This window comes from Macrobrachium nipponense, chromosome 42, assembly GCF_015104395.2.
Source record: "Macrobrachium nipponense isolate FS-2020 chromosome 42, ASM1510439v2, whole genome shotgun sequence".
NCBI lineage: Eukaryota > Metazoa > Arthropoda > Malacostraca > Decapoda > Palaemonidae > Macrobrachium > Macrobrachium nipponense.
Genome location: NC_061103.1, coordinates 20,978,619 through 20,993,673, shown reverse-complemented (window position 1 = coordinate 20,993,673; position 15,055 = coordinate 20,978,619). Strand labels below are relative to the sequence as shown.

General features: G+C 38.5%; 1 protein-coding gene across 1 annotated transcript in view; it reads left to right on the top strand.

Annotated features, from left to right (window-relative positions):
- The first annotated feature begins 4,921 nt into the window (after positions 1 to 4,921).
- The window catches only part of LOC135213013 (troponin T, skeletal muscle-like), a 33,623-nt gene continuing 23,489 nt past the window's right edge, over positions 4,922 to 15,055 (top strand). The window contains exons 1-4 of the mRNA XM_064246799.1: positions 4,922 to 5,077; positions 9,837 to 9,880; positions 12,266 to 12,361; positions 15,014 to 15,025. Coding sequence (XP_064102869.1) covers positions 9,855 to 9,880; positions 12,266 to 12,361; positions 15,014 to 15,025 — 134 coding nt within the window. The 5' untranslated portion in view covers positions 4,922 to 5,077; positions 9,837 to 9,854. The remainder of the gene's footprint in view (positions 5,078 to 9,836; positions 9,881 to 12,265; positions 12,362 to 15,013; positions 15,026 to 15,055) is intronic.

Below are 15,055 nucleotides of genomic sequence, written 5' to 3'. Positions count from 1 at the left end.
ACATCGGATTTACAGGTAAATCACTTCCCCAGAGATTAATACAACACAAACGGTCAGTTAGGTATGGACAACAGAACTCGGCTATTTTTCAATCATATAAATGAACAATAACCATAGAATAAACTGGAATATGTCACGTGTAATTTTATAGCAGCAACTGCCGGTACAAGAGTCAAATGATGGAATCGGCCTTAATAAAAGAGAAGCAGGTAATGAACATCTCAAAAGGGAATTGGACATCCGACATCGTCGACGCAGTGTTTATTCAACCAACGCTTAAGAAGATTAAAGGAAGATTATCAGCGGGGGTGACCTAAATTGGCTTACTTGTGGACGAATCTCTTGGTATAAATACCACCTTTTCTGTAAACTTTTCTCATTCATATACCTGAAGAGAGAGACAGCAGTCTCTGAAATATAGTACTTTTCTCTCTACATTTTGGTGTTTTTATGGGCTCCTTTTATTAGATGGAATTCTGTTGTTACAGAACACTTTTACCAGTCATATCTATTATATTATATATATTAATCATATATATATATATATATATATAGAGATATAGAATATATAATATATAAGATATATATGTATATGTATGAAATACCCCAACCTTTCCTCTCTTCGCCAATGGCCAGTGTGAGACAGGATCCTCCTCTCACAGTGATTACGGCGTCTTATCCGCGTGCATTTAGACTAGGGCACTTCCCAGCACAGGGCACTAGCAGCCTGGCACTTCTTTCCCCCTGAACACTTGCAACCTGGCACCTCTCGGTGTGGCTCTGCTTAGGATACAAGCATAACTTTGAAGTCGCTTTTTATTTCTTTCTCCTGGTGTCCTTTGTATGCGAATGCCTTTGTGGCACAAGTTAGGGTACAGACTTGTTTTTATTTTCTTTAAAGTCGTATAAATAGACACCTGAATTAAAAGCCGTTAAAAAGGAAATATTGATTGTTATTGTGCTTGCAGGGCAAAAGTTGCACTGGCAAAATACTTCCGTGAAACTGACATTTTTCGAAAACCATATGACAGACAGCCAACGTTAAATCATTTTCTAAGTATATATTGTAGAATATTATGTTGTACAATGGCTGTCTTATTAGAACGTTTGACAATGGTAATAAATCTAAGGCATTTGATTAAGTTTTTAACGAGCAGGTTCTCAAAAAATGTATAAAAAGCGTCTTTCCTTTTTTGGAACGTCTATCAATATGTTATTTCCTCAAAATGAAGAATGTCAACATTATGAAGACAGATACTTTATGCTTACGTAGATTTGTCAGTGAAATGGTATCATATAATCTCTGACTTCCTTAACGAGCGTCCCTTTAATTCTATAACCTGAAAAAAGTGGGTTACTGCAGTTCAAGAGATAAATATAATATATGTTTTATGTGATATTTCTGTTTCTAGGTTTAGCAAGCAGACTGTCAGGTAGGTGTCTAATCTATCAAGGTCCATCGCTTTACAGAAACTCAGAAATAAATCAAAGTTATATGTGTAATATAACACGTAGAAAATTATTGTAAGTCCTTTTTTGCCAGATATGTAAGTAGATCATTTCAAATCCTTCTGTTACGTTGGTTGACGCAGCTAGCAGATAAAAATTGCGTTAACTTAAATAGAGCGTTAAAGAATTCAGTGTGGGCGTCTCTGTAATATGCAGGTCCGTTAGCCATATAGTTATGAATATTAACTAAATATCTTTTTATTAATGTAACCATTATGTAACATTGCAGGTCCATTGGGCCTGTGGTTGGAAAGATTACCACCCGTAAGGGGGATGGGGTAGTGCACCTCACGTGGTGTACTGCAGGCATTACTTGAAGGATCTTTGTAGCGTCCCTTTGGCCCATAGCTGCAGCCTCTCTCATTTCGTCTACTGTACCTCCGTTCATATTTTTTTCTTTCATCTAACTTTCCGCCATGTCTGTAAATGGTTTCCTAGTGCAACAGCAAGGTTTTCATCCTGTTACGCTGTGTAAACCCTCTTACTATCAATTTCCCTATCAGCTGAATGACCTCATAGGCCCCAGCCTAAATTCTATATTCTCTTCTACTGTATTCTACAAAGATATCTGAATAATTATTGTCATTGCAGCCTTTGTACTCTGCCTATATGGTTCTCGTGACTGCATTGCTGAATGCTAGGCATTCTCAAAAGAGGGAAGGGTATCGGCCGATACCCTGTTGTACGAAATATCCCGCCATTGAAACAGGAACTGTGCAGTGGCAAGGTTCCCCGTATTACCGGTACCCTCTGCTCATTCTTGGCTTCGGGCATTTTCTCCCGAATGAGCTCGAAGAAGAACGAGAGGAGGAAGAACTAGAAGAGGTAGAAGAATAAGCGGAGGAGGTAGAAGAATAAGCAGAAGAGGGAGAAGTAGAAGAGACAGAAGCATAAGCAGAAGAGGAAGAAGTAGAAGAGAAAGAATAAGCAGAGAGAAGTAGAAGAGAAAGAAGAATAAGCAGGAGAGGAAAGAGTAGAAGAGACAGAAGAAGAGGGAAGAAAGTAGAAGAGACAGAAGAATAACCAGCAGAGATAGAAGAATAAGAAGAAAACGAAGAAGTAGAAGAGACAGAGGAAGGCTTAGAAGAGACAGAAGATTAAGTAGAAGAGGAAGAAAAACAGGTGTTATTGATATTTCTTGCAATGATATTATTATGAAAGAGAGAGAGAGAGAGAAAGAAGAGGAGGAGGAGGAAGAAAAAGTTGAATAGATAGTAGAACAAGCAGAAGAGGAAGAAGGCGAAAAGGATGCCAATTGGGCGATAAAGAAAAACAACTCCACTAATTATCATTATTTACATTATTATATCAGAAGACAGAGGACAGATCATTATTGTTGTCTTTGATATTATTATTATTATTGGTGAAAGAGAGAGAGAGAAACGCTATTATCAGTAGCCCTTCAGCAATGCATGAACACTCCACAGAGATACCTGGGAGGGCGGGAGAGTGCCTATTGGCGAGCATACCTCTGCCAAGGCCATTCACCGGGGAATAAATGAAACACGGTGCAATTTTTCTGGCTCATGTGAACGTAAATGACGTTAAAGATTGTAACCAATTCCGTATAGGCTTGATTTGGGACCCTTTCAGATTACACTTGGTAAAATTAATTGTTAGTCAGTTACTGTTATCATTTAAGAAGATAATAATTAAAAAATGAAATTGACAGCAGGGTATTTAAGGGTAAATCCGGTTGACTGTAGTTATTTGGGAATTGACGTGATCTTTCATCATTATCAAAACGACATCGGTAGCATACAGCAGTGAAGCATTTAAAGGGTTGGAAATCATGAAACATGACATTTGACCACAAAATTCACATATTTACACTTAATTGGTGCAGACCTACATTTTTTAAGTGTCAGAATGAAAAAAAAAAAAAAAAAAATACCGAACATAGCGTGAATCAGTTACCTGCCATTTGACCTATTTTCTCCCAGAAGTTAAAAAAAAAAAAAAAACTAGAGGGTCACCTGAAGACTTTGTATGCCAAGTCTCATCAAATTCAGTCCACTCAGTCTTGAGATATTCTTCCCCGCCCCCCACCCACCTACACACGCACACACAAACACACACACACACAAACTCACAAACAAATGCAATAACTTTCCAGCTTCGGTGGTCGATATGATTAAACAAATACCACATCACAACAGCTACCCCATCTAGCAATAACCTTAGCCACTTAGAAGTGTTAATGCTCGATCCCGTGTTTATAAGGTATGGTTTCTAACCTCAGTAGTTCTTGTGACTGTTGCGGTCGGGTTCGAATCTTGACTTAGTTGCAATATTGGGTTCGATACTTTGGGAAGAGCAGCTCGAGTTTTGCCACATGTGGCTCAAAAAATGGTTAAAATTCAAATGATAAATCTTGCTATAAATTATTATTAGTCAGACACACGTAAACCTATCCGCTTACAGTTACACATACGTACGTACACACAGTCTGTGTACCTGGGAGGGTGCATATGACCACATGGTAATCACGTCAGCTAAAGGATAGTGAAAATGCTTTTGCAAAACGCTACGGGCGACAGAGTCATTTCTGAAAACTTGGCAAGACTGGGCGAAGCACTGAAAAGAAGAAAGACAGAAAGAAAAGTAGAATGAAAGTAAGAAACGGAAAGCTAAAGTGAACAGAAATAATTGGCAAAAGAAACATTAAGCTTTATCCTTTCTGCAGATTTCATCTTTGACGTTTACATTCAGCCATTTCCGGTCTTGATTTCCTTTTTGGGACACAGGTTTCAGTCAAGATGTAGTAGTATGAGACCAACACTTCTAGGTTTCGTGGAGGTTAATCATCTCTCTCTCTCTCTCTCTCTCTCTCTCTCTCTCTCTCTCTCTCTCTCTCTCTCATGCACGCACACACACACACACTTAACACACACGCTTATTTTTTCTTGTGATTATCTTCGAAGTCTCAGCACAACTACCTCACATCATAATTGAGCATCTCCATCCACATTATTTCTAAAACAAAGCAAAGTCACTTGATAACGTAGGGTATTAGGCCAGCTCGCCGTCATCCTTCGCAAAAATGTGATACTCCGTCCATTTTCGACTGTCCGGGAAGACGATATCCTGTAACATAGTCAAGAAAGGGACCACTCTGCGAGGTTTCGTCCGTTTGTCCCACAAGAAGAAGCACGTTCCCGGTATCGTTTGTCTGTTTAAAGTCAACGTGGGTCATTCGTGCAGTACTACCATAGCCTTAGAAATGCGTCTGCGTTCGTGAGAAAAAGTTATGAATCGTGGGGTATCAGTGACGGACATTCCCGAGCAAAAGATCGCCCCTGTTTTCATGTGGCTGGCGGCTTCTAGGGAAAGCTGCTTTCCTTCCTGCCGGCGATGGCCTCCACCACCACGCACCCATTTTAGAGATTTTGAACGTGAGACGAAGGGGCGTCCGTGATTGGCGAGGGCATCGAGCCAATGGGTTATTTTTGCTACGTTATTTGGGCGGAGAAGAAGGTTGTTCAGGAGCAGAGCCTCGCGCGCCGCCAGTGTGGTGACAGGTTGGCTGGCTCTCTCCTGCTCGCACTCCATCTCTGCCCGGACTAGTGTAAGTGTTGGTGCTGCTGATGGGAAGATTTTTGCTCCTGCTACTGCTGGTGCATTCTATAGTCACTCGAGTCATAACCCCTTTGGTCCTCAAACACGCGCCCACCTTCTGCTACCAAAGAGAAACACACGCAGACCCCTACTGTACTAGTTGGTGACCCTTTTCAGAAGTTACTCGATCTGCTTCAAACCACATTTTTTTTTACGCTCCGGCGCCATTGCATACCTCCGCTAATACCTGCTGGGTATACTTGGATCGCATCTCCAAGGACGGACCAACCACCACCAGCAGCTATTTGGTGCCGTCCAGACACACGGCCAAGAGCTGAAGCAGCAGCAGTAGTGGCGGCAGTGTGAAGCGAGAGACCGCGGAGGAGGGGCCCTTGCTTGAAACTTCAGTACGTCTTTGTTCTCTCTCCTCTTGCAGTGTTGTTGTTGTGTTGACTCTTGTGACGAATCGGAAAAAGAAAAGAGGAGGAAAAAGTGCTATGGATGGTGGCGTTTATTGTGACCTCACAAGATGACTTGAGTTTTGACTGCTGAGCACAACCAGTGTCTGGAAAAATGGACTGGAACCATGTCAAGCATCTGTATGCCTGTGTGTTCTGTAGAGGGAGTAACCGACGCCTATACCGACGGCATAAGAAGATAGGAAATACCTAGTCTTGCTGCTACCACGATGGGAATCAGTATCGTGCATTCATCATGATGATTTGTCGAAAATCTTTATGATTTGTGATGAATAAGGGGGGATGGGGATGAGACGACTGGGTAACCTGATGATCATGAGGCTGGGGGAGGGTGGCTCGTGACTCTGAACACTAAATATGGAAGTTGAGCCGTAGTAGGTGCTGAAAATCAGGCGAGATTGGCCACGGTACCAATTAAATGAACAGTTTCTGGCTGATCTGCAATGGCCAGATTCCTTTACACCTCTTGCAGATTGGTCAGTGACGATTCAGTTAAATTCAAGTCGTTCTTTCGTACATCTGAAATTCCATACACCAAAAAATCTCTTTGAGGTGGATCATTTTACATCAGTTTCTGAAAGCATCCGATGAAGAATCTGAGAGTAACAGTATGAGGAAACCGATAATAAACTTCTATTCATATCACATGGAAGTAGACTGAGGCAAACCAACAAATTCAGCTCACTTTTTACATAAAAATTTTATTTCAAGTATATGTATGCGTATATATACTATAATATATATATATATATATATATATATATATATATATATATATATATATAAGACACGATAGTATCATAAGCGTGTCTAGTTTTATTATATATATATATAGTATAATTATAATATATATTATATATCATATAATATTATAATATCTATATATATATAGTTATATAATAATACTGACGATAGTATCAGAGCGTGTCTTTAGTTTTATTAATATAAGATTAGATAAATATTATATATATATATAAAAGCATAAGTCTCAGAGCGTGTCTTTTATTTATATATATAATATAATATAATATATATATATTATTATATATTAATATATATATATCTTTTTTTTTACACATAATTTATATATTACTAACCTTATCAAATATATATATATCGTATAAGCTTCAAGTAACGATAAACAAGCTCAATATTTACGGAGGAGCAATTCTCCACTAATTATTCTGTAATTTATATAACGTAGTCTAATACATGTATACTACATACGTATTTTTATGGATGCACACACATTCATACTTCTATACGTGTAGGTATAAAATATAGATGCATATATAAACTGAATTCACGAAGAGCGAATGTCCTCGTATCTGCGATTTTTATCATTCGCCGATTCCGTTACTATTTTCCATATCACTTTATAAATAACCAGATCATATTTCGCAGTCGGAAAGTTAAAAAAAAATAATAAGATAAAATAGATAAATGGTGAAGAAAAAAACCAAATATCAATATATGGCCAGTACCTGGACGAATTTTCCAGATCTCAAGTGATATATGAGCACTGTATCTATATTTGGATGTGTGGAAGGCAAGGTGCGGGGATGGGGGAGGATAGCAGTGCGCCTGCGCCAACATCTCTCGCGCCCACGAAATCCAACCCGGGTTTATTCTTGGACATAGGCGAGAGGTGTGCAGCCACTACTTCCTATTTGTATACACTGGTGCACGCGCTGACTTAAATACACACTTTTGGCTCTGCTGCCTACTGCCTACACGCCAATTTAAGGCAGTTTAACCCAAAATTTAACGCCTTGTCGGGACTTCATGCTCATCATCCACCATAACAAATGATGAATCAGCCGCAATAAATGAGAGTGGGGAACATAACACCGGGAATATATCTCAAGCGCGCAGATATTCGGAGGGGCGGGACTTCAACCCCAGATCTTTGTCAACATCGCGCAATTGACTTATATGGCAAAACTTGCGATGATAACATTAAACAACTTTCATTTTATTTAGACCTTGATCAAACGACACATGGAATCACTCACGTTTGCCACTGATGATAAAGCCGTTATTGATAACTGAACCATGGAAAGTAAATCTTATGCTAATTGGGAATTTCCTTATGTCGAGAAAGGAGGTTATTACATTTATTTGATTTTCCTAGCATAATATTTGCATCTTTACACACACACACTTACACATATAAATACATACATACATTATATATATGTTGCATATATATAATCATACGTACACATACGTATCTACATATAGGACACTCTATCAACAACAGATAGACAGCCAATGTATTCAACTTCCAAGGAAGAAAATTCATATGGAAATCCGCCATGAATATTACCGCACATCCTGAATAAATTTGTGGGCTCAAATAAGTCCAGAAAAAGGCTGTGGGTAGAGAGACCTCCTGCCTGCCTCTTCAAGGAAGGAACGTTATATGCGTCAGGAAGAATAACCCTGAGACTGGCACATTAGGGAATGAAACGTTATCTGAATCATAAAGCACCGACCAGGATGACTATTCCCAATGAGTATATGTGCGAAAGGAGGTAGCAAACAAAAACAAACAAACAGAAAGGAGTTTAGTTTGACGGGGTTTATTAGGCCGTCCGATGGGAAGAGGAATGTTGATAAACATTAATATGTGAATGGGCTTTTGAATTCTGACGAGGGCTTTTGTGGACGTTTATTATAGAAAACAGTAATTTGAATTTTGTTTGGTGTATATGCGTATGCATTTTTAACCACCCGTCAGATCAGTATTGATTACTGACCACTAAATTCATAGAATATGAAGACCTTCTGTGGTACTATTATTAGTAGTCAGAAGATGAACCCTATTCATATGGAACAACCCCAGAGGAGCCATTACTTTTAGAAAGCCAGATATATTAATAGATAAATAAACATTGAAGTCATATATCAAAATACACATACATAGAATGAAGATCAGTAGGGCCTCCTTGAGCACACCTTCGCGGACATAGCGCCTCAGTGGCGTGGTTGGTTTGGTGTTTGCTTCTCACCTCGGTGGTCGCGGGTTCGATTCTCGGCCATTCCATTGAGGAGTGAGAGATGTGTATTTCTGGTGATAGAAGTTTACTCTCGACGCGGTTCGGAAGTCACGTAAAGCCGTTGGTCCCGTTGCTGAATAACCACTGGTTCCATGCAACGTAAAAACACCATACAAAAAAAAAAAAAAAAAAACACTTCCTCGGAATAGATTATCCAGGAGTGAAAGAAAGAAAACAGAAAGAAGACCGAAGTCAAGGAATAGTAGAAGTCTATTAAGGTACTTATGAAAATCTATGAGAAGTCATCCTGGCCGCAGACCATTATCTCTTGTCAAGTCCAGAGTTATTTGAAGTGAAAAGAGGCACCATGGTTAGGTTCGCGAAAGTTAATTTATATATATGATGATTAAGGTTTTTTTTTCTGGTGATAGAAGTTCACTCTCGACGTGGTTCGGAAGTCACGTCAAGCCGTTGCTGAATAACCACTGGTTCCATGCAACGTAAAAGCACCATACAAACAAACAAAACAAATTAAGGTATTTTCTTCCTACAGCAGAGAATAATATTCGACATGTGCTTAATTTTTCGTGAATTTATGCGATGTGTTTGTACATGTGAGTTGTTGAACACATACAGACACACACATATAATATACACCTACAGTGTGGGACACCAGTTACTAACCATATTTAACAGCAACAGGGAAGGATGATTATTACACAATAGATTATCTCTAATTAATCAGAGAGTGACGTTGCAACGTGAAGAATATAAAAACAATTTAAGCAAAAAACAAAAGACTTCAATATTGAGAGATAACTAATATAGATAATTACTCGTATTTTGACCACGTAACAATATTCATATCGTTCTTAAGTTTGCGTTTTTACCGGTTATATTTTTCCGAAGAGCAAGTTCTGATATCCAGAATTTAGTTATCGTCTATTTACATTATTATCAGGATGTGTCGTTATTTAATATTTGTGGACGCAAGCGCGTACACATGTTCAGTTCATATATATGTTTGTGCAAACGCACACACAATACATATATGTGTTTATTTTTTTTTTTTTGTAACAGGGGATGTTTACAGAGAACAGACAGAACAACTGTTACTGCCACATTCAAACTTTAATTCTTGGGCGTATTCTGTGTGCTGAAAACATACAAAGTATTAGCCTACACTTAACCTCCATACCCACGCACAGAACCATAACTATGCTTATAAAAGCCAGAGAGTCTAAATAGATTATCTAAACTAATCTAAACTTTTTTCCTTTTGTTACAGAACTAACACACCACCAAGATGTCCGACGACGAATCAGCTTATTCGTAAGTATCCTTTCAGTCACTTATTTATATTTCGTGTCATATCTAAGAATTTCTGATGATAAATTGAGCATACAGTGCTTTAGACTTACGTATCCAAAGCTAATTTTTACTCTTTATTTTGATCAAGACAATAATACGGTTTGCTGTTGTTCGCATAAGAAACAAAAGAAGTTTACTGTTGATGTAATGGTGTCATTCATTATTTTCGAGACATTTTCTCTGCGAGTCAGAAGACATAATATGATTGACATGCAAGAGTTCCTTTCATACTTGCGTAAGAGAGTGTCCTTAGGCATAGATTCGTTTCTCAAACATTGTTATTTTCGTCGTCTCTTTGTAATAAAGATTTACATTCATAACCGGATTCGAAATAGCTAGAGTTCGTTATCATGACAATACTCAGGTTTCACTCAAAGTCAGTAAAGGAATCTGCGTTAGACGGAATCCTTTCTTGATATCTAATGAGGTGCGTCCACACGGTCGAACAGTGTCCGACGGAAAAACATTGTTACCAATCAACAATTGTCTGCCGGTCTTTGCCTTGTGAGCAGAGTAAAATCAGTGGTATACAACTTCATCTGGTACCACTGTTTGTTGCCAGATCTACTTCCTTCGTTTCAACGCTTATGACGTCATCCTGCTTCGCCTATGATATGGTAACAATGTTTGTCCGTCGGACATTGTTCGACCGTGTGGACGCACCTTAACACTATTTACACTGAAAGCCTTCCAGAAACTATACTCCAGCTAAAATACTAGGAGATACTTATAACTGAAAAGTGATTCAAATGAAGGTTTCTAGAAAATGACACTCCTAAGCTACTGTGGATTCACGAAATATTAATACAGTTTTTATCAGTCATATTTTGTTCTCAGTGGACCACACACTTTGCATACATCCCCTTACACGAGGCCCTTATGCATACATCCCCTTACACGAGGCCCTTATGTCACGGGATGCTCTTAGGAAACAGCAGCCTGTGATGGCATAAGGCTAGCACCCTAAGCTGATAGTAACAGGTACGTCAAGTGTTTATGCTAATCCTCTCTGTTTCTGTTTTCCAGAGATGCCGAGTAAGTAACGACAGGAGAGTCCTTTTGGTCTCCCAGCAGTCAACTTGCAGATTTTGTGAGATCTCTAAATGACCATCCCAAACCCCACAGAGAGAGAAAGAGAGAGAGAGAAAGAAAGAAAGAAAGAAAGAAAGAGCTTAGCGTTTCTGTTACTTTCCAGACATAATGATCTCTTTACCAATATGCCCATGGATAAAGTCTAGTTTTGACAATGGCGAGACGTCGTTGTTTGGAAAATTACAGCAACGTTAATGTTCATACCCACTCCAGAAAGTTCCCTTTTCTTTATTTTTTTTCATTGTGACCCCAAACACTCTGCCCCACGAGTCCTTGTGATGCCCTGCTGCTGCTGAACACCCACCTGACCTAGAAGTCTTAAAGCGTTATTTAATGCTTGGTACTATTTGTTTTGCTCCCCAAAGGCCTCTGAGGTAGTGTTCCTCATAGCAACCCGAGAGTTTTAGCCTCTAGTAAAACTCTGTAGAAACTAGAATCATAGGTTTCTCGATAGATTACTTTCCTTGATTTTTGATCAGCAGTCTCTATTTTTCCAGTAGTTTAGGCATTCTTGCGTAGCCTTCAATAGCCTTTCCTAAAGATGTAAGATGCCAGATTCACGCACCAGATGGACACTAGAATTTGGCATCCAATTTCTTAAAAAGTAAGCCTCAGCTCAACTAGTTATCCATATTGAAGGAGAAACAATGTAAATGATGCAAAGAAGTAACATGGGGGAAACACTACCTAATAGGGCGACCATGACGGACTTGTGAGTCTGTGTTGGACTGAAAGGAATTTCAGTCAAGATTAACATCCCCTGTCACAATGTTTTCAGCTACACCCTGTCAGAACCTCTGTAACAGTACTACACTTTCCAGTGGCGCCGAGCACGGGAGCTGGCCTACCTAGGTACCCGGCCACGGATTTTATCTTTCAGTAACAACCACTTCACCCCTCCAAAATTCCTGCCGATGCAAACACCGCTATAAGAGGCGGAGGTTGCGTGTTTGCTTCGTCTAAAATAATCTAATCATAAACTGACTTCCAGGTTATGATGACGTAATTTCTCTGTCCATTCTGTGCACTAAAAGTCAACCTTTAAACAAATGAAAACCGATATCGTGATCTAAACAATGAACCATTAAACCGACGACTCGTCTCCGCGGGCTGGTCTCAGTTTTGGCGCGCGTTTTGCGGCTGGAGTCCGTCGGCGCTTCCAGAGTCTTGCGGCCTTTCCAGGTCCAGGATATGTTATTCCCTAGATATAGTCAGAGCTCTTGTTCCTCTCAGCTGAAAGCGTCACCTTTGCAGAGGTGAGGAAGGCGGAAGCGATTATGAGGAGGGCCACCAGCCTCGGCAAGCGGAAGTAAAAGAAAAAGTTAAGGAGGTCGAAACTGATGAAGAGGAGTAAGTCACGTGACTTCCAGAGTCATAGCGGCCGTTTCTAATTCAATTTATTTTTTTATTTCTTCTAGACGCGATTTAATTTCATTTTCTGTTGTGATTTGTGTTATGTTCATTAATGACCTACGCTGCTTTTTTTTATAAATAAAACTGATATGATTTGTAGACTTAAACTCACGATCTAGATTTCAATCATGTCTTCTATATGCCGTCGTTCCGTGCCTGACTAGATCACGGACTATATTCTCTTCAGGTTTTCTTCTGCTTCTCTCTTTATCTCCTCTTCTTTTCCTTCTCCTTGCTGAGACTTCACAGAAATGAGCAACTCAAGTTGCTCATTCAATCTTTCCTCTTCCGCTCTCATTTCTCACACCGCTGATCTCATCTGAATCAAACTTTCAACTCTGAGTTACTACTAACGCTGTCTTCAGCCAGTCTAGAATCAGATTTTACTCGGGAATGAAGCAGAAGTTAAAAAAAAAAATTGGTAAACAGTCAAAGTTGGCAATTGGAGCCTATGGCACATCTAAAAGAAGTCAATAAATCAATCGTGATAAATAAGCACATCTTTATGATGCAGTCACTGATCTTATTTCACATTTTTCCAAGATAATCACTTCATCAGGAAGTCGCGTAAATACAGTAAAAATAATTCTAATTGAGCGAATACTTGCCCATTTGTTACCTTTCTCATCGATTTCTCTAACATTTGTCTGTGATAACTCCTAACCAGGAAAGCTTTTCGCTGTCTTGTCTGGATATAAATCTTTCACTAGATATATACAAAAAACAAAGTCTTAAGTGACTCCTCAATGTGCCATTTGTTGTCCTTCGAATGGTATACTAAGTCACTAAACGAAACCGATTGAATAATTGTCCGTTCATGCTTTCTCATTCGTCGTGTTGTATTCCCCTGAAGCCGACGCTAACCGGTTCACAGATCTACCTGGTAATGTGAGTTCATGTCTCCTGGTTATGAAAGATGAAATACTTTTTTAAACTTCTTTTTTTTTTTTTAAATCCTGCATTTCTTTGAGAATCGAATTCAGTAGCCTATATATTTTTCTTCAACATAGCTGGATACGGTACATATTTATATATATATATCCTTCTGCAAAAATATAGACATATATATGCCGTAGACTGAATTTGAAAGGAAGAATGGTTCTTTTTTTAAAAGCACTTAAGTTCAGAGGAACTGTCACTTTTAAGAAATTGCTTGGCCTTATCCTTCACTCTAGAATAGTAGTATACTATAGTATTGATAGTCTCGCTACTTTTAGTACTACCTTCATCTCTGACGGTTTCATTAACCCTGCATGGCTTCCTCACACGATGACTCCTCTTGCGTCCAAGGTGTTTAGATCTAAGTTTCCCAGCCATTTAGTTTAGTTATGCCTACGTAATCCTTGTGACTCCCCTTTTTCTGTTGATGGCTGACCATCAAGTTATTTCCACTTTCCCTCGTTCCTGCAACATGTAACCATGTTCGCCAATTTTAGCTCACACTCTCTCGAAGCTTTGCTATTTAATCTTATTTATCTTTGGCTTAATACTTGGCAAATATTTGTATCAAGAAATATTAATTAATTAACTTGTATCGCCTTCAGTAGATTCTTAATTTGTATTTTTATTTTTGCATTAAAATTTATACTAAATTCAATTAAAAAACCGCAATACCTACAGCTTTCTCAATTCAGCTCATTATTCTTTACTAAAACTAACGTAGCAATGTAACGTAGATCAAACTAGGACACTACTTTATTTTTTACTGTATATTTATTTACTTTTTTTTATTATTATTTTGGCAGTAGGTAGCAAACACTAACTTGATTTTCGTTTTGTTTACTTCTTCTTTCAGAAAGTACGTATGATCTCTGCAGCCTGGGTTGTTAGAAATAAGCTCAGCTGATTGGTTGCGTCCCCTCCAGGCAACCGAACCAATCAGACTGATTGCTGGGTTTTGAGCAGAAAATGATATATCTCTATATATCTTTTGAGCATGAAGAATTTTTGCCCCCTTTGAACCCTCTCCTCCTCCCTCTCCTCCTCCTCCTCCTAATTAGTGAATGACCCCCTCTCATTGATATTCATTAGTTTTTCTCTAAGTGAACCATTCCTCGTGTAACATTCTCAAGATTATATCCCTTTTTCGAAAACTAATCTGAACTTTTTTCATTATGCATTTACTTTCTTTTCCTATCTTTTTATTTTTTTTAATTTTTGGCCTTGAAACTAAAAAAAAAAAGATTTTTTTGTTCTTTCAGGCTTTGATAGATTTTTGTAGCTAACAACTATTTTTTTTAAATTGATTTTTAATTCCTTGAACTAAACTAACACCTTGAAATAGCATGTTTTATTTTTTGCAATGATTTTTCACCACCACATATCCTCGATAGATATGAAATAGATGTCAATAGATAGTACTGTATAAAATTCCATTATTAGACTTATCCATCAGCTTTGTGGAAAATGAGAATAGTCTTTTGAAGTCTTTATTTTTGGGTAGTACAACGCTTGGTGTGCTATTAGACTGAATATATCGCAAACAGCATAAATTCTAGAATGAACATTTGATACAAACTCTATTCATAGATTATGTGCTAATGCTGTTTTTTTTTCTTTTGCACCTCACCCTGGCTGCGACTTCTACAGGAGGAGGAAGAAGTGAGTATGATGCTGTGACGTTTGTTTTGT